At 43.7% G+C, this 20,281-nt stretch overlaps 1 protein-coding gene across 1 annotated transcript in view; it reads left to right on the forward strand.

Moving 5' to 3' along the window:
* Window positions 1-408: 408 nt before the first annotated feature.
* The window catches only part of VCAN (versican), a 97,623-nt gene continuing 77,750 nt past the window's right edge, over window positions 409-20,281 (forward strand). Inside the window, exons 1-3 of the mRNA XM_064642488.1 lie at window positions 409-702; window positions 8,934-9,009; window positions 14,616-14,987. Of these exons, the coding sequence (XP_064498558.1) occupies window positions 8,940-9,009; window positions 14,616-14,987 (442 nt within the window). The 5' untranslated portion in view covers window positions 409-702; window positions 8,934-8,939. The remainder of the gene's footprint in view (window positions 703-8,933; window positions 9,010-14,615; window positions 14,988-20,281) is intronic.

The raw sequence follows: 20,281 nt of genomic DNA on the forward strand, positions 1-20,281 counted from the left end.
ATTCTTTCATTGCAATCTCCGCTGAGACTGGGGAGGCAAAGAGGGGAAAAAAAGGATTTCGGTCCCAGTCACTTTCCCCCATTTCAACCGGCTTCCGGAGCCAGGGTACAGGAGGTCTCTGCATTCTTTTCTCGGTTAATTGTTTAATTGGGGAACAATGCGCCCTGTGCACCCTCTCCGGATGGCTAGTGCCCGTCCCGCCGCACCGGGCTGCGGGTCCCGCTGCGGGTCTGGGGTGCAGGGGGCGCCCCGAGGGGGCGGAGAGGGGGGCCCCGCTCGGTGCAGGCGGGCGCTGGGGGCTCTCCTGCGCCTAGCAGCTGCGGGAGCTTTGGAAATTGCAGGGAGGCTCTCGGAGAGCCTGTGAACCCTCCTCTCCCCGAGCCAGCGCCCCTCCTCTGCAGCGCTGACGGTACAACGATATAATAATGATGGGTGGCTGAGGCTCGCATTTGAACTTGCAGGCGAGCTCCCTTTGCCCACAGCTCGGTCCTGGCTCTGCAGCCGGGAGTCAGGTGCTCGTTGGCGGGAGGGCAGGGAAGGAGGGAAGATCGAGCTCTGGGAGAAGGGGAGACCCCGGATCCACCGGCTCCTTCCAGCACTAGCGAGGGGATTTACTCTTTCATGCGGCCACTGGGATCTCTGGACTAGCCCAGCCACCACGTTGTGATTTTTTGTGATCTCTGCAATACCCTACCTTTTAAGGTAACTATAACTCTTTTATAGCGGCTTGGTTTTTGTACTTTTTTTGTCTCCCCCCCCCCTTTTCTTTACCTATGATTGGCAGCAAACACTTAGTGTGGGATTTAAAACAATTGTTTTACTGCTGTACCAACAAAGAGTTTGAACTGCAAATCTTAAGCGGGAGGGAAATAAGCGATGATTGGTGAATTTAAACAACCTGGGGTAAGTTCAACGACACGCACAGGGAAGAGGAGAAGGAGGGATGCTCGGGAACCCACAAAAAAAAAAAAAAAAAAAAAAAGGAAATCCAGTGCAAGGAGGAGAACAAAGAAAACTAGGGAATAGAAGACATTGGGGTGGGAGCCCTGGCAGAAGTGTTTGGTACTGGTGGTTTGGATGGCTGGGAAGGCAGAGCCGCACCTTGGACTCGGGAGGGAGACGGGAGGAAGTTGCTCCGTTTGGATGTTAAGTACACAAAGCGCCCGTGTGGCAGGAGCTACCAGAACGGACCTTTCCCTTCAGCCACCGGCTTTTCTAGCGCTGGGAAAAGCGTGTGCTCGGTCTCCTCCGCTCCTGTGTGCTCTCCCCATCCATCTCCCCCCTCCCCCCTTTTTTTTTTTTTCCCTTTTAATCTCTTCTCCTGATGTTCCTGGAAAGCTGCTCGCAGAGCAGAGCGGAGCTGAGGTGCTGAGCATCTCTCTCCCGAGCAGCCGGAGAGCAGCGTATCCCCCTGAGCCACATTTTCACTGCGGAAAGGGAGGCAGTGGGTGAGGAGGAGGAGGAGGATCGCGAGGTCAATGGAGCAAAACGCCCCCTCTTAGACCCGCGTCCAGCTTCTCTGTGGCACGGGCACTGTCTTCCCCCTCCGCTCCCGGGGATCTCGCCTTTGTGTTACAAAGGAAAAGTGAGAGCATCGTGGAGGGAATTGAGGGAGTTCGGACGGCGGGAAGAAGTGGGGGCAGTGTGTGTGTATGTGCGGAGAGATGGGACCCTCTGCAGCTCCCTCCGTCCCCCGACCCCGTCCCCACACAAAGGGCGGTCCCGGCCTTCATTGTCCCCCTGGTCACGTCTTCTCGGCCACCCCCTCTCCGTCGCTCCCTCCCGGCACCGGCTTTCGGGAGTAAGCCCCGATGGCTTTTCTTTCTTTCTTTTTTTTTCCCTTTTCTTCCCTCCTCCTCCCCCCCCCCCCCCCCCCGACTTCTCCTTTTTTTCACCCCTTTCCCCCGTTTTTTCCGCTTTCCTCCCTCTCTCCCTCCCCCCTTTTTTCTTCTCCTTTTTTCTCCGTTTCCCCTCCCTTTCTCCCCCTCATTTTTTCCCCTTTTACACCTTTTTTCCTTTTCTCCCCTTCCCCTTTCCCCTTTCCCCTTTCCCCCTCTTTTTCGCTTTTTCCTTTTTTTCTCCTTCCCTCTACTGTTTTCCCCCTTTATCCACCCATTTATTTCCCCATCCTTCCCTCCCTTTTTTCCCCTTCTCCCCCTTTTTCCCCTTCCCCCCTTTTTTCCTCTTTTCGTCCCTTTTTTTGACCTTCCCCCTTTTTTCCTTTCCCCCCTTTTCTCCTCCCTTCCCTTTTTTCCTTCCCCCTCCTTTTTTTCCCTTCCCTCCCTTTTTCCCTTTCTGTCTTTTTTTTCCCTTTCCCTTCCTTTTTTCCCTTCCCCTTTCCCCCTTTTTCCTCCCTGTTTTCCTTTCCCCCTTTTTTCTTTCCCATCCTTCTTTCCCCTTTGCCTCTCCTTTCACCGTCCTTCTTCCTCTTCCTCCTTTCCCTCCCTTTTCCTTTTTCAGTTTAGGCGTGAGCTTTGAGACGCATCACAGGATGGGAAAGTATGAATGTCGGGTGGGTTTAGGGATTGGCTTTATTTCTGTGCCTTTTTTTTTTTTTTTTTTTCTTAAACAAGCCGGAGCGAAAGAGGAAGTTTCCTCCTCCCTCATGAGGAGCTGGAGAGGCCGGCGGGGCGCGGGACGGGGCGGGCCCGATGCCGCAGCCCACTGGGCGCGCAGCCGGGGCAGGAGGTGGCTGTGACAGGGCTCGGTGTCCTCGGGGCCGGTTTGGGGGGCCCCGGTTTTAGGGATCCCAGGTTTGGGGATCCCGGTGTGGGGGCGCGGCCGCTGTCGAGGAACGGGGCGGGCGCGGCGGCGGCACCGCGGCGCCCCCCGGCGGCAATGGCGGCATCGCAGCGGCCGCTGCTTTCCCGCCCGAGGGCTCCGGACTCCTCCTTGTGAGGGGAAAATTCCCACCCCATCCCCCCGAAAAAAAAAAAAACCGCAAACCCCAAATCAGCATCGTAATAAAATAATTAAAAAGAAATACTCTCGAACAAAAAAAAGAAAACAAACAAACAAACAAACAAACAACTCTGTGGCTTCTCTGTTTTGGTGTGTTCCTCGCACTCCTCATCCAGCTCTGGGGTTCTGGGCGCAGAAAAAGACACGGACCTGTTGAGGCGAGTCCAGAGGAGCCACCAAGATGATCAGAGGGATGGAGCAGCTCTACTGTGAGGAAAGGCTGGGAGAATTGGGATTGTTCAGCCTGGAGAAGAGAAGGATATGGGGTGACATAGTTGTGACCTTACAGTGCCTGAAGGGACTACAAGAACATGGAGAGAGACTATTTACAAGGGCCTGAAGTGAAAGGACAAGGGGGAATGGCTTCAACTGACAGAGGGCAGGGTTAGATGGGATATTGGGAAGGAATTCTTCCCTGTGAGGCTGGTGAGGCCCTGGTGCAGGTTGCCCAGAGTAGCTGTGGGTACCCCATCCCTGGAAGTGTCCAAGGCTCGGTTTGATGGGTCTTGTATCAACCTGGTGTAGTGGAAGGTGTCTCTGCCCAGGGCAGGGAGTGGAATGGGATGATCTTTGAGGTCTCTTCCAACCCAAACTCTTCTGTGATTCTATGACAGCGGAGCCGGCAGCACCTGAAGGGCTGTGTTTGACAGTGATGTGGAACTGGGGTCTTTCCCAGCTCCAGGTGGCCCCTAAGTGCCATCAGATGGGATTGGAGCTGTGGAGAAGGTGCAGCAGGGCACCCTCAACCTCCCTTGAGTTCAGCACTGATGCTGGATGGACCCCAAGATTCACCGAGGAGCCCCTCACCCAGCCCACAGGCTGGTCCTGGAGCTGAGCCTCTGTGATGGCAGCACGAGCAGCACCTTTGTGTCATTTATCCATGACTGTGCTTCTTGCTCCCTTCACCAGTGTGGGTGCTCAAGACAGGTGGGCAAGGGATGTCTGCAGCTCTCCTGGACCAGGCCCCCCAGGCAGCGGTCCCAGCCTCAAGGCTGCCAGAGGTCAAGAAGCATTTGGACAATGGTCTCAGGGACACGGTGGGATTCTTGGGGTGTCCTGTGCAGGGCCAGAAGTTACAATCAATGATCCTTATGGGTGCAGCTTGGGATATTCAATGGCTTTGGAAAGCAGGAGTCGGAAGTTGGAGCTGGCACTGGGGTGGTGCTGGGAGGAGCAAGGTATGCTCATTGCTCCTCCACAGGCTCCCAGACTCTGGGTTATCTCTCCACACGCTGCCTCTGGAAGTTTTCCAGCATGTCTCTGCATGGCTGTACCAGAGCCTGGAGCCACTTCTGGTATAAATGAGCACGGGACTGGGAGGGATGTCCTGAGGCAGCACTGCCACAGGGAGGACCACCAGAACACACTGTGCTCTGCTCACTTTTCCTATCTGTGCCCCAGGCTAGAGCCAGCACTCTGGCTAGTGAGGCTTCAGTGTGGAAGATTTCCCCCCCCAGCTGCAGAAGGTGGTGAGGAAGGGATGATGCAGTAGCCCCCCCAAGACCTTCTGCAAGGCCTTAGGAGGACCTTTCCAAGTGATAACAGGCCAAGCAGAGGTTGCTAATGAATCAGATGCAGGCTGATGCACCATATGGCAGCACAGTGGGCTAATTAATCATGTAGCATAGACATGGTGAAACTGGCAAAGTTAATTAAGCAGCGTTAATGGTGAGGTGGATACATGTCAGCAATAAACAGGCAGTGTAAAAGGATCAAAGGGCTGCAGAAGCAAAAGAAAGTGCAGGATGTGTGCATGTTTGAGAAAGGATGGAAGCTGTGAAGTTTCAGAGCTTGGGAGGTATCAAGAGTTGTTCTGGTTGTTTCCAGCTTATTGGGATTCCACTGGGAAGTTGTAATTTGCTGTTTTACCCATTACTATGAGCAGCAACCTTCCTTCACTTGTCCAGCACTAGATTCTGTTGGGTTCCTCCCTCCTATTTTTATTTTTTCTTTTAGTTTTTTATATCCTTTTGACTTTCACTATGAGGGTCGATGGGCAGAGGCTGCTTTTTATGTGTTTAAGAAACACATTCAGCATTCACAGTGCAGCTGCGGAGCATGTGCTGAATCAACTTCAGTGTGACCTGAGGAGTTGGAGGCTTGAGACAGTGTTACCTCCATCAAAGCAGCTAATTCCTCACTGTCCCAGCTTCAGAAAAAATGGGAGTAGTTTTTGGATGGTGAACTTTAGTCTGTTCCACACCAGGACAATTCACTGTCTTTCTGAACCTGGAGTTTTAAACAGAAACAGAGACATGATGTTCTCCCACCTGGTTAAATTAAAGTAGCACTGGTGTGAGATCAAGCTTACATTGTAAACTAAACACAAGCTGGAATTTGGTCAGAACTTACTGCTCCTATGAGTTTTTGCTGTAGTAAAGGAAGGTAGCAGTGCCTGCAAAAATAGGAGACATGCTCTGTCCCCACAGAGAGAACCCCCACTACAAGTTTTTAAAAATGTGAAGTTTGACAAGGACTTTGGCAACTTTTGGTTAAAAGATGCTGCGCTCAGGGTTGCATCCCATTTAAAAATGCAGTGCAAATTCTCACTGTGGATCCATCTACCTGTGGTAGCTCCTAATAAAGTGAATCAGTCCAGTTGGAAACCAGTCAGCAGGCAACCCAAGTTTGGTCATGGTAAGTGAGATACTTTTTTTTAATAGAAGGTGGAAATTAAGCACTTACTCAAGTCTTGCAGCTTTAGCTGGCAAGCTTTTCTCATAGTGTTATGGATTTCTTTTACTCTGGGTGTAGTGACACCAAGGGAAAAAAAAAATGCCTGTGGAAAACGTAAGTTTAGAAGGATTTTGGCTAATTACTGTGGACTTAGAGGCAGTATGGCAGTAAGGCAGCAGACTTACGTGAGCTGTAGAGTGCAGGAATGGGAAACACAAACCAGTTTTAGAGTAGGGATTTTGCTTAGGAGGCTGCAAGGGAACACAGTCAGCTGCATCCTCTGCCAGCAAAAGGGGAGGAGGCAGGAGCAGCCACAGGCCAGTGTCCTGGAAATATGGGCAGCACTGAAGGGGAATTGGGATGCAAGGTGTAAGTCACAGCCTCTGCCTTGCCTGTGGCTCCTGGGGAGGATTTTTGGCACCAGGTCTGCAAAGCTCCGCTTTCCCCTAAGCTGGGTTGCCCTGGGGGACTGAGCGGCGTGCTGCTGTTATGGTCTGCATGTTTGGAGAGGGTGGCAGGAGTAATTGCACATCTCATTCTGGCAGCTGTAGGGGAACAGCACTCGGTAACCCAGGATTATTTATGGGAGCCCACCAAGGACCATAATGTGACAACCAACCCTCAGTTGTGGAGGGTTGTTTGGGAATCACTCTCCTGAGCCTGCGGGTTGGAAATCAGATCATTCCCCCAGGGTTTTTCATTGCTCCAGTAAGCATTTCAGGATAAGGAAGATTTATAAAAAGTCAAGAAGTGGTGTTCCAATAGACAGGTGGGGATTTTTGGCAGATGTCTCATATTAATCTCGGTGCTCAAACAGTGCAGTTTTTTGGAGCCATCCGAGCTCTTGGTGCAGCAGGTGTAATTCCTGCTCTGCTCAATAAAAAGCTTAGAACCATCACAGCCACAAGTGCTCTCTTCTGTTCCCATGGATACCTCAAAAATTGTCCTTCCACAGCTGCCTCTGTTTTCACACATCACTGTGGGTGTGCATGTTGTGTTTAGTGACTGGGAGCGGAGCAGTAGGGTTTGTCTTTGCCAAACCTGGAATCAGTTGTGTCATGACAGTATTGCAACAAGCTTCCAAGGGCAACGGGCTTCCATTGGCATGTGTCAGGTGTCCAGGAACTCCAGATCAGAGCCAGGACAATGGAGCAGGAGATGGATGCAACATGCAACCCATGTCCTGGAAAAAGAAAATACTTTATTCTTTTTCTTGGCCATTGTCTTTGATTCTCCTGGTTTCTGGTCCCAAAAGCCGAGGTTGCCTTTGGGGGGAGGAGGAGGAAGAGAAAGCATGGGGGTAAATATGGAAAGCTAAACTTGTAAACATTCTGTTCAGGATTTTTTGTTTTGCTGCTGGTGTAGCCAATGTGTGACACACGAGAGCACATGAGGACAGAAAATCTCTAAAGAAGGTTTGGAGCCACTCAGCTTTCACAGAAGCCCGATCTTTCACATTGTCCTGCAGGGAGGTCCATCACCCACCATCTTGGGAGGTGGAGAATTCTGTCAGTCTTCTTTCTGTCCTCTCTTCAGAGAGCTTATGTTAGTGTAGGGACCGGTTTGGTGCTTGGGGCTTCCAGCAGCTTCAGGATACAAGCATTGCTTGAAGGGCCTTCTAGTCTGTGTAGGCTCAGACTGACCTCTCTATTCTTTAATTATTGTGTAATAATGAGGATCATTTAAGTGTTTATCTCAGCAAATGTGACTATCTGCATTTCAGAGCTGGTCTGTTGCATTTAAAGGACTTTAATGTCTGCAGCTCTGAATTTGTGCAACCTCCTCACTCACAGCAACCTTCTACAGGGAATTTATATCAGAGCACAGTATAGAATTTTAAGACTAGCTATTAAATAGCCACTTTATTTTCTTCACATGCAGGTTGGCTTATGTAAGTGTACGGAGACATGAAACTGTCTGGGTGTTGGGGTTGTGTGTTAGGGTCTTCAGAAAAAGTTTTATGGCAGATAGGGCTTAAACTGAATGAAGTCAAAGATGTCCCTGGTTCTTGTTTTGGACATGAGAAGCGCAAATTCCATGGAGTTCATGTTGCAAAATAAGTGATATCACACTGTACACTCAGCCCTCCTGAATGGCTGAGGCAGAGATGGGGTGTCCTTGGCAGCGCACAGCCAGATCTGTGGAAAGCAGCTGCATTTCTTCCTCCACGCCCTGGGAATACGCTGTAGCAGATGTTTCCTAGTGCAACCATCTGGCTCTGGCCATCCATGTATAGGGAATGAAGGTCTTTGGGGTTTTCAGCCCTGGCGGGTGGGAATTTTTAGCTTGGCTCATTGGAAAGGCTAGGTTTGGGATGTTTTGTGTCTTTTCCAAACTGCTCAGATGTTACAGAACATACAGCAGCTCACAAAGACTTGTGTGAAGTATGGGCCTATGGGGTGCAGCTGTGAGCTGTGGAGAGAACTGTCCTGAGGTTGAGGATGTCAACAGCAGTTTTCTGGAGATGTCTTTCTGTGTGTCTTGCTGTCATGTTCACTATCACTTGTGAAGATTTTTAAATGTATTAATGTTTTCTGTTATACATTTGTGCAATGCAGGTTCCATAGTTATAACACAGACATATCTCTGTGTTGTAAATCTCTGCTACACTGATCCTTAGAGCAGCTCAACTTTGAGTAATCTCTCTTGGACAGGAGAAAACTGTCAGTCAGGCTACTTGGCCAAGTGAGGAACCCAAGTAGCATATTTTGACAGCAATTATCAGGGTTTTGTGATAAAACTTTTTCAATGGCAGGGTTTGGAAAACTGCTGCTGAAAGTTATTTCTTCTGATGTCTGGATGGTACCTAGGGATGAGGGACTTACAAACCCCTAATAGTTATTGGTGTCTGTGGGGTTTGTAATGCTATTGTCAGCATGCTTTTGAAATTTTTGAGAGGTTTACAGGTCTGGTGTGTGTAACTATGAACTGAAATAGAAATGGAGAAATACTATTATGAAGATGCAATTATTGTTCTGTACATATGATACATGTGGAGAACCCTTCAGTTGTTAAAGGTGGAGCCTGTAAAGGGAATGAGAAGCAAATTCAAATGAAACTGATGTGTCTGAATATCCCTCTGGACTCAATCACCTGAAACTCATTATAGATCTACATTCCACAGGGGCACATTGTCATTATAACAAATTTCCTTCATAAATTATCGAAGGGAGACACCCAGGAAGCAGGAAGGACCATTTCTGATATCAGTGACAAACACTAATATACTGAGTTACAACACTTGTTAAGAGCACAATGCAACACTAACAACTTATCCTTTTGTTCTTTATTTTTAGGTCAAGATGTTGTTAAGTATAAAAAGTATCTTATGGATGTGCTCTACATTAGTTATGACATATATGCTACCTAAAGGTAAGTCTGTTGTACCCAGAACCATTCATTAAAATCAATTAATCCAATTGGTGGTGTGTTTCCCAGGACTTAGCTGCTGGGGTCTGGAGCAAGGATGTGTCAGGGCAGCTGCAGGTCTGCAGTTTAAGTGGAAAGGAAAGAGCCCTTACTACTTCTCCTGGCAATTACAAAGAGTGTGTATTCATGTGTGGTTGCCATGGTTATTTGAAATTTTGAGTCAGTAAGAACAACATACCTACAGTTGCTGCAGGCTCACAAAATTGGGATAACAGCTTTCCCAAGTTTCAAAACGAGATCTTTCTTTATTTTCTTTTCCCCCTCTTTCCAGGAACTTCTCAAGCTGAATTTAGCCTTTGGGAAAATCAAATTTACTCTTTTTTTTTTTCTTTCTGTCTGGCTTGAACACTGGTACTAGCAAAATCTTTAGGCAGTCCTGAAAGATAAAGGAGAAGACTGTTATGCTTAGTGGAGCTAACTAAAAAAAAAGTTGATTTTTACCTCAAGCAGGTTTCTTACTAGAGCAGGACAAGGGACAACAGTTTTAGACTGAAAGAGAATAGGTTTAGATTGGATATAAGGAAGAAATATTTTACAGTAAGGGTGGTGAGACAGTGGCACAAGTCACCCAGAGAAGCTGGGGATTCTTCATCCCTGGAATAGCAGGGCATCTCTAGATATCCCCTAACTTACTCCACTTTTTATTACTTCTTAAAAGCTCCTGTTATCTCCAGAGTAGAATTTTTGGTCCTTAAGAAAGTTCTAGATGAATGTCCCAGTAAGGACTTCTTTGGAATGTAAACCAGGTTGCGACCCATCCTTATTTGCCCAAAATTTTTGAGAGAATTTTTAACCTTGACTTTCCTAGAACACACTGTGAACTTTGTGGGGTTTATTTTTGAAGAGCATTCTTTTACCATAGAGAGACTTAAACAAATTCAAAGTATGGCCATGGTGAGGAAGACAAAGAGTAAAAAATTTCCTTTTTCATAAATTGGTTCAATTAATGATCCCAAAGAGTCTCGGAGATCAACTCTCATTCTTCTCTTTTGCAGAAATGTCAGTCAGTTTGTGTAATAATATTTTTAAGGATGAATGTTAGAAGACTTACAGAATCTTTATATGTGCAGCTGTTTCTTTTGTTTGAAAATACTCTAAAAATACATCTCAGCATTTTGAAGTGTTAGACATCTTGAGTTTCAACCTCTTCTTTTCAAATCCTTAATTTGAACACAAAATTGAAGCCTTAAAATCTTTTGTGAGACACAAATTCCCACAGTTCAGCACTATTCCTGCCTTTGCTTTTCACCCTCATCTTTTTGAATGGTCACATTCATAAATACCTGCAGTGTTTGCACAGCATTCTCCTTAGATTTTATGTAGTAACAAAAGTGTTTTTCCTTTGAGGTTGAGAATGGCCTTGCATGGGTTCTTTAAGACTTTGAATTCTCAGATGTGTGTCAAGAGGCAGCAGGAAATGGAGTTTAAGGTTCTGGGTTCCGTGACTGTCCCTCTGTGAGACCTTTTTTTGCTTGGGTACAGGTGAAGGATTAATGACAGAAGTTCACCATCAAGGTTTGTGCCTGCTGCTGATATGGCATTTACTCACTTTGAACTGGTGTTAGGGTATTGTAGTTTACGAGCTGGAGCCTGTGATTATACTGGAGTTTTCCTTACCTGTTTTAAGTGTCTATTTGCCATGCCATGGGTGAGCACCCTTTTGTGAAAGCTCTGTAATCCAGAAGGCAGCAGAAATCCCCTAGATTGTAGCATGTGGTACATTCTTTCAAAAATATATAAACAACATGCCAGTGTAAACATCAGTTTGTGTGATCATGTTTGTGTCATGGGTGCTATAAACTACATGTGTTCGTGTCTATAATGTCTGCATAAGTTATGTTGAATTCTGCAGCTGAGATTTATATTTGCCTGGCTTCCTGTGACTTTCCTGCAGACTATAAAAGTAGTTCTCCATCACTCTATGCCTCCTTCTCTTATTCTTCTTGTTTAGACCACAAACCAACTAGTAAAAGACTCCCTGAGGTTTTTTGTTGGGCCTCAGTCCTTTGCTTCTGCTGTCAGTTTCATACGAGTTTGTGTAAGCGGTGCACTCAATTTAATTCATCATTATCTTCATTAAGAGATTTGTGGTTAATGAAAAGACTTCTGTTAGGCTCAGTGCTAGTGGTTGGATTAAGAAAACACATAATTTTATTGATCCTTTCTATCTCCGCTGCTAGGCAGGGCAATATACCATATGTCTAGGCAGGTTGTTGACGAACTGAAAAATGAGATGCAATTTTTTTTTCCTCATAAATTTAGCTAAAAATAAACAGAATCTTTTATTTTTTAAGCATGTGAGATTTGTCTGCATAGTCAGTAGCAACATCACTTCAATTAAGCTTAATTATGTAGCAAAATCACTCCTCTAAGCAGTGTCACTTCATGTAGGGCATTCTTTTCTTCAGACTCCTTGTCCATTGCAGACCTACCAGTCTGGTCATTATGGCTAATGTGAAACAGAAGGGCAGAATTCTGTAATTTTTTTTATCTCCTTGGATTCACACTTTAAGAATTTTGTAACATTTACCACAGAAGAAATGTACAAATTCTAGAGAAAGAGGCTTTGTCCTTAAGCAAGAAGTCCTTGATTCCACCTCCAAAGGAAATTATCAAGCTATGTGTCACTGGTAGGATAAGTTGACTTTGCAGCTGGAATAGTGGACTGGGAGGAACCATGGAAGCATGACAACAAAAATCCCCAATGTGTGAGGCACATTACCTCCAGGATCTGCCTGAAATACAACTGCACCAACTCTAGTCCCACCGTCTTGTACAACTCCCTCATTGACTTTGCTGGGAGTTCTGCCAAAATAAGTGTTGTGGCCAGGTAATTTGGGTGTAGCTGTGTGTTTTATTCCTTTATTGTCTGTGCATTTTCTCTAATAAATTAATTATGCCTGAGTGATACCAGTTAGTCAGCAACTGAGGAAAATGCTTATATTCATTGCCAGCAAGCAAAATATTTTCAAAACCATTCTCTTCTTAAGAGTACAGATGTCATAAGTATTCTAGGTCCTACATAAGGTGGAAACTTGGTATTAATATTGGCAAATACTTGATTTTCTGAGCTTGTTTTCCAATTTACAAAGAGTTACTTAATGTTTTGGTCATACTTTTGCCCTCTGTATCCCTTCTAAGAAATAGTCTATCACATACCATTGATAGTGGATGACATGGAGTATACCATAGGGAAAATGCTAAAAGGAAAAAAAGGACTATATGGATTATTATAAGACATTGATGCTTTCTGCACTGGTCAGTAAATTCTGCTAGATTAACTAATTTGGACTGCTGCTAGAAATCAGACTTTTCACAACTGTGCAGGACATCAATTAATCTTATATTTCAAATATCATATTAGACAAATAGGTTTGGTTTTTTTTTTAGTAGGGAAAAGCTTCTGCTTCTCCTTCTTCTTTGTCCTTCTCCTCCTTTCTCCTTCTCCTCCTTTTCCTTCTCCTTCTTCTCTTCCTTCTTCTCTTCCTTCTTCTCTTTCTTCCCTCCTCTCATCAAAACAAATAGGGTTTTTTTCTGTGGTGCTTTCTGGAGTTAGAGAACGGTGTCTGTAGCTACAGTCTCCTGTTCTGGGATGTAAAACAATTTAGACTGGATCTAGTTTGCATGTCATTAGGATATGTGTTATTTGCCCAGGGTTACAGTTAGCTGATATGAAGGTTTTAAAGAGAGAAAATTTCCTCAGGGTTCAGCGCTGATATTGCGGTTCACTCATAATCAGAAACAATGTTCTCAAATGTTTGTTGAAATTCTGTCAGTCAGAATAATTATAACTAGGTCATTCTTCATTTAAGAAGAAATTTCCTGTAATGTCTATAGATAATAAGAGATTATAATAAATACTAAATATTTTGAGACTGATTTTAATCTTCCACCTGTGAAATTTGGCAGTAATTCCATCACAACTGATAGAACTGAGAGTTCATTCTGCTTCTTTATCTCTAACCTACTGTAACTCAGGGAAATTTCAGAAATTAAAGGTGATTTAAAAAGTCTCTGATCTAATCAGTTTTGATGCCATCATCTTGACTCTATCTGAATTGTGTTCCCAAAGAATTCTAATTAGGGAGGCTGGATGGAAAAGACCTGAGTACTTCCATTCTGGGGATCCCCTGTATCAGATAATTTTTCTCTTTTTCTGGTTAGTGCTTTATTATTGAAATGCTTGGGCATCAAGCTGTGATTCTTTTATTGAACCTTTTTAGATAATACTGTTATGTAATACTTTATCCTGTATAAAGTAGTCTGTCTTTGTTAAAATAATCAACTTAAGCAATTTTATATTTTTCTTCCTTTTTTTTGCATTCTTTTTAAAGAAAGGTAAAAAATCTCTTTTTCTCTTTCTCTTTTCCTCTTCTTTAATTTTCCTCCCTCCCCCAATCCTCTACTCTTTACAGAGAGATGGAGAGATTATATTTTTATTATAGATAAATAGCTAGATAATTTTCATGTAGTGGTGTCTCCTACTTTATGTATCACTTTGTTGGTGTCTAGTATATTAATTTATTATACTTCTAAACTTTATGACTCCTAGTTCACCACAATGATGACCAAGTTCCACCTTTCAAAAAATGTTAGAGTGCAGGACAGTGAAAGAGGTGAAATAGATTCTGTTGTGCATCAGCTTTTAATGTTCATTAAGCCATGTATGATGAAATAACAGTGCATAAAAAAGTAAATCCATCAGAAATCCTCTTTCAAATTGCTGTGTGCGGGTTGGATGAACAGTAGTCAATTTCTCCCTCGGGATACTGTCAGATGGAAGTGTTTGCAAAATGTTTGCAGCTGGAGATGTCATAAAAATGATAAAGGTCCTATCACATCAAGTCTAAGCCAAGCAGGGACCTTCTCCGTGCTTTACTTCCTTCTTTGCTTAACATCCTGAGATAATTAATTTCTGCAATGTGTTAAAGGCCCTGAGGCTACAAGGAAACAACTTTGAAAGAGTGACTATTTGGGGGAATCTCATTGAAAAGTCTTTTGTTTCAGCACATCTGCAATAAAAAGAGTTAACCCCTAGAAGAATAGAGGAGTCGGGGATATCATGTGGGCAAAGTCATGGGCTGTGCTTTCCTCTGAGGACAGGAGCACATGAACAAGCTGCTGAGAGGAAAGGCAAGGTGTAAACACCAGTAAGCTCCCATATACATATTGTTTTGGTCAGCAACAGGTGAGAGATAACTCATCTTTCACTCAGTGTGATCTTCTTCCTGGCAATTGAAGAAACAGCCCTTGCAGTTCAACTGTCACCTGAAATTTCAGACCAGTTTCCAAAAGTCAATAACTTGGTAACTGTAATAAATAGAGAAAATAAACCAGAATTAAATTTGCCCAAAGAGAAAAGGGCTCCAGCAGCAGTCTAAGACTGGTAAAAACTCTTTTTTATCTTATCCTAACCAGTCAAATTAGCTAAGGTTCAGGTGTTTCAGGTCTTATGCAAGCAAATCATTAAATAACAACAAAATATATTTGTTTCCCATTTCATTAATGTGATTTCTCCTTTCTCTCCTCCCTCTCTCCTCTTTTCCTAGTTAAAGCAGAAAAAAAAACCGTGGTGAAGGGTTCTCTCTCTGGGACTTCAGTGCTGCCATGCTTCTTCTCAACCACCCCCACCATAGCCTCCAGCTATGCAGCTGAGTACCTCCGGATCAAGTGGTCAAAGGTGGAACTGGATAAAAGCAGGAAAGACGCGAAAGAAACCACTGTCCTGGTGGCCCAGAACGGCAACATCAAGATAGGTCAGAGCTACAAGGACAGAGTGTCTGTCCCAGCTCACTCAGAAGAGACGGGTGACGCCTCGCTGACCTTCTCGAAGCTGCGTGCAAGTGATGCTGGGGTCTATCGCTGCGACGTCATGTACGGGGTGGAGGATACACAAGGGATTGTCTCACTGGCTGTTGAGGGTAAGGACTTGTCTGTTTCATTTGTAACCAACACTAATTCTGGTTAAATTAGTAAAACTTAGTAATTAACACAGAACTAGGGAGTATTTAAAGGAGCATCTTCAGCAATTTGCCCTTGTTTGCGTAGAATGAGAAGAAGCGACAGTCTTGCAGCTGAAGCTGTGGTTGGCCCATCTTGATGTACTAAACCATGTTGCCATCAGAACCACTCTTTCTGCGGCAGGAATGTCAAGCACAAAGAAAGTTGCTTTTCACGCAGTGGTAAAGGTTGTGTAGGCAGAGGGAAACTCATCTGACAGAAGCTGCAGGAAAACAATTAGTGGAGGGGTTTGCTGGATGTGGAGTGTCCAGTGATAACAGTTTGCTTGCCATCACTGTAGGAAATAGCCTCCACAATTTTGAGGGGGAGAAGTCTGCTTGTAGAGAGACAGAAGAGACAGGACTTTCAAAATCATAGAATTATTGAGGTTGGAGAAGACCTCTAAGATTATCAAGTCCAACCATTAACCCAGCACTGCCATGTTCACTCACTAAACCATGTCTCCAAATGCCAAATCCATGCATTTTTTTGAACACTTCCAGAGATAGTGGCTCCCCCACTTTCCTGAGAAGCCTGTGCCAATGCCTGACAACCCTTTCAGGGAAGGTGTATTTCCTCATATCTAACCTAAACCTTTCCTGACACAACCTGAAGCCTCTTCTTCTCATCCAGTCCCGTGTTCCCTTGGAGAAAAGAGCAATCCTCACCTGGCTCCATCCTGCCATCAGGTTGTGGCAGAGACTGAGAACTTCCTCCCTGAGCCCCCTTTTTCTCCAGGCTGAGCCTCCCCAGCTCCCTCAGCCACTCCTGGTACTCGAGACCCTTTCCCAGCTCTGTTCCCTCAGTGCGCCAGCCCCTCAATGTCTCTCTTATCTGAGGGGCCCCAGCACTCGAGGTGTGGCCCCAGCAGTGCCCAGCACAGGGACAGCACTCTCAGGGCCTTTTCCAGCTTTTCAGCCCCTCTGCCCCAGTCTGGAGCTGCAGGGGATTATGTAAAAAATAGTGGTAAAAGGAATATCTGATCTATAAGTGTTTTTCTCTCAGGAGCCACTTAACCAGCAAAGCAAGTACAGCACAGAGGCTGCCCCAGAGCCTAGTGCTGTACAGCCTTGTCAGTTTGTCACCAAGTCTGAGCTAACAGACTGCGCTCAGGATGTATTAGCCCAGGCTCTGTGCCATGCATAGGCAAATTCTGGACCCAGGTTTACTGTGTGTACTTAGAACAATGTGCTATGTGGACAGATCTGCTCGCAGAAGCCTTGGTTTGGACCCTGCCTTGCACTCCTTTGCAGTTCTGTGTTTTTTGGAAGTCCAATATTTACTCAAATGACTAGATCCTAAAACAAGCATTAATATCTGCTGCTGGAAATTATGGCTTTGGCTTAGATTTTTTTGGTGAGCTTAACACTGCATTGTTCTTCCAATATGCCTTACCTAACGTGAACAGTCTGTTGCCATAGGTTCAATAAAAGGATTTGAAGGTGTAGTCTTAATTTGGAAATGAAATAAATCAATGTTGCCACTAATGCCTGCATAACCTCATAAATTGTTGGTCCTAATGAAAAAAGCAAAAGGGATCCTGGTTTGAACATTACTTTTTAGTAGCAAATGTATCTGGCATTCCTTACTCCTCTTCAAGTGCTCCCTTGACTATGTATCTATATCCAGGAGCAGTAGATGTTTACTACAATAAAATATCTGATGTTATTCAGCTTTTGTAGTTAGTGCTCCTGGAAAAACACTGCAAAGTGATGAACTGATTACTTTTATGTTTTCAATTCAAAGAAAATTTCACATGCTCTATTTTCTTTCTGTGACTGTTCTTTTCCATGATTGCTTTAATGTTAAAATTTCAGGAGAGGAAGAAGCTAGGTCTTAACCCAAATGAAAAATAACATCCATTCTCAATTTTCTACAATGTTGTGTAAACAAATGTCATTTATCAGACTTATAAGAATTTCTTGTGAATGTTGATGCTCAAATCTTCTGCCCCCTTTTCAGTGAGGCTTTATGGTTTCTTATGATTTCAGCTTGTAAGTGTGAAAACAAAAACCATTAGTCCAAAAAGTAAATTATCTCCATTGTGTTGCCTTTTTGAATCTGCACCCCAAAGTGATATCAGTTGAAGACACGTGATCTCCTGTACACTCTCTTTGTGAACTCTGTACTGCCTGTCCTTCGTGGGGTATTTCCATGTCAACTGAGGTAATTCCAGAGCTGAGGGCAGTTTCAGCACTGTGCTTTGGTCAGCTCTCCTGGGTGGAGCTGGGGCTGTTGCTTGCAGGGTGACTCATGAAGTCCTGGCAAATTTATCATCACTTTTGTTATTTTGCACATTTTATGCTCACATGAAGTAAGCCAAAAGTATCAGCATTGTTCTGAAGTAGATGTAATTCTTCTTTTGCCATGATAATAGATTTATTAGGCTCAGGATCTCAATTTGTTTTATGGACATTCCCTAATTTTAAACCTTCAAACAAAAAGCACAATCGAGCATCAATGAAGCCAGAGGGATAAGCTTAGACAGCTGGCCTGCTTGTTTTTCAAATTAACCTTTGCTAGTAACATAATAGGTATCTGCGAGAGCTAATTTGAATAAAATTATTGTAATTGCTATTTCTATCCTTTAGGTATGCTGGGTATATAAAACTGCTGCTGAACACACTGTCCATCAAGCAAATGAATTTTACCAGTGATGGAATGTATTGTGAACTAAAAATGGGATTTCTGAGGAAGAGTAGCTTTCTATGTAGCATATAGAATTTCTTCAGTCAAGCTGTACAAGATGAATAGTTGGTATTAGGCATTGAACGTAAAGTTTTTAATGCCTAATTATTTTTTTGCCTGAGCCTCAAGCCCAAGACCATCTACAAAAGTTCTGTGTATTTGTGCATCTAATTTTTCTTTCTGCTTAGCTATCACAACTGATGAATTTGATAATTTGCATGCCAGTATCCAGTTAATTTGCTCTTTTAGATGCCAAATGAACTTCTGAAATTCTGAAAAGTCATAATCATATGTGATTAACAACAAACTTGTGTCTGTACCATTTCAAACTAAAGATCTCGCTGTCCAAGTGTCCTGTTCCAATGAAAGCAACAATAGATTATATCAAAGGGCAAACCTAAATATTTACTCTATTACTGTCAGAGACTTGTCACCCATGGAATTACTCACACAGAGGCTTTATAGTATTCAGTCCTGAGCAGATATGGTTTATTCCATTTGTTTTTGGAATGTCTGTGGATTTTTAATATCTAGAGCTGGACTACAGGTTAAGCCACCCCTTAACCACAGCTGGTTACCTTAGTTATTATTCACAAGGAAGATACATTTCTCATCACCCTCTTTGCCTTTTTTTCTGCATTGCATATTTCTGCTACATTTTTTTTTTTTTTGGCAGGTAAAAGCTTCCAAAGGGTGACAGGAAAGTCGTAGCAAAGTAGGAGTAGAAGGACATTTTGGGCCCCTTGAACTCATTTGTTCAGCACTGCGAGTCCCCACACTATGTGCTGTGCTGCCTGCCTTTAATAATCCCAAAATCAAGTGGGAACACCCATTCACATGGATTAGGTGCTTCCCATATTCCACATCTGAAATCAGTGTTGCTATTTTTCATTTTGCAGTTGGTGAGAGTGTAAGAGAGTGAGGAGGGGAAACAATTTTAGCCCACGCAGGAAGTCCCAGGGCAGCCAGATATCTGCCCTGCCTGTTAATTGCATCTGCAGAGCTGTCCATGATCCAGGGGATGGTGCCCATGGAGGGGCAGTTTTGTCCCACTGGATACACCCTTTCCTATTTCTAATTGTGGGAAGTGCTTTCCTCACACCCTGGTTGTTGCTGTAATTACATCAGCCTCTCAGACAAGGATATTTGGTATTCAGAATGGATCCAACAGCATCACGATGTTAAGATGCTTCAGCTTCTTACAAGAAGAGAAATGTAGAATCACAGAACATTTTGAGTTGGAAGGGACCCACTAGGGTCATCAAACTCCAATACTCCAGAATAAGTAATTCACACTCATTTTTTCTTCCATGTATTTTCTTCTCTGCCTTTTGTGCATGTTCCTCTGAAATCTTCCCCTTGTCTCAGGAGCAAATCTTCCTTTGTCAGGTTTTGTAATTTCATTTCTCTACAATGCTTTGAGATTTTCTTCCAACGTTTCTTAATGTTACTAAACCCACAGATCAAACTGTCTCCCATTGGGAGACCTTGGCCTCACGGTTTTTGAATGTTCTTGGGTGAGATGAGCTCTCTGCCATTCCATATCCCTGGTGACTGATTTGAGAGATTTACAGGTGACAATTTTAGACTTGGCTTCTAACCTTTAGCAAAGCCAGCTTTGGTGAGTTGAATCCCAGAACGGATTCTCTAAAAAGTATTGCTGTACCTTTCCATGTCCACATTTATTCCTTCTCTCTAGTTGTAATGAAGTCCACTTGTATAAAATATTTTTGACCTACCTTGTAAAAAGCTGACCTAGAAGTGAAATGGGATGCTACTCTTTATCCTGGAACATAATTGAATATTTAATTAAATTCTTGTTTTATGTGATGCTATGATATTGGACAACAAAAAATAGCATGTATGACCCAGTGTAATTAAAAAAAACTAAATCTGAATGAAGAACTCATTGAGCTGAATTTTTGTTATCTTCCTTGGAGATAATTTGATTTAAAGAGATCAAACTGGCAAATGGGATTCTTCCAGTTTTCTCACTCTTTTGTCACAACTTGTCAGTAAATACTTTTTTCCCAAAAGCGAGAGCACTTTTTTCTTTTCTTACTGATTTTTTGGGAGTCCACTGTTTTCATGGGCCTCATTTTGGTTGTTTCTGTTTGATTCTGCTGCAAATCTGAGGGACTTTTTCCCCCAATTTTTTTTCTGTTTTCTTTTTAAAGCCAGTAAAGAAAATCCTAGGCTTAAAATACTGATCCTGTTAATGGAAAGAAGCAGCAATTAGGGAAGCAGGGTAGATGGCAATTCACATTTTCATGTTTATGCAAACTCATCTTTCTTACAAACATTATAATAATAATTAATGAAAGTTGTTTCCATGTGGGAATGCTTCCACTCAAAGGTGCTGTTAGCCCTGAGAGATATGTTGACAACCTAATTAATCTGTTCCCTCCACAAGAACTCCCCTGCTTTAACTCTTAAGTGTTTGAAGAGATGTTTTTATTTAATCTGTTAGGCTTACCTGTCTTGAAACCTCACCTCCCCTTGATGTTGAACTTCTATGCTTCCTTTC

Source organism: Pseudopipra pipra, chromosome Z, assembly GCF_036250125.1.
Source record: "Pseudopipra pipra isolate bDixPip1 chromosome Z, bDixPip1.hap1, whole genome shotgun sequence".
NCBI lineage: Eukaryota > Metazoa > Chordata > Aves > Passeriformes > Pipridae > Pseudopipra > Pseudopipra pipra.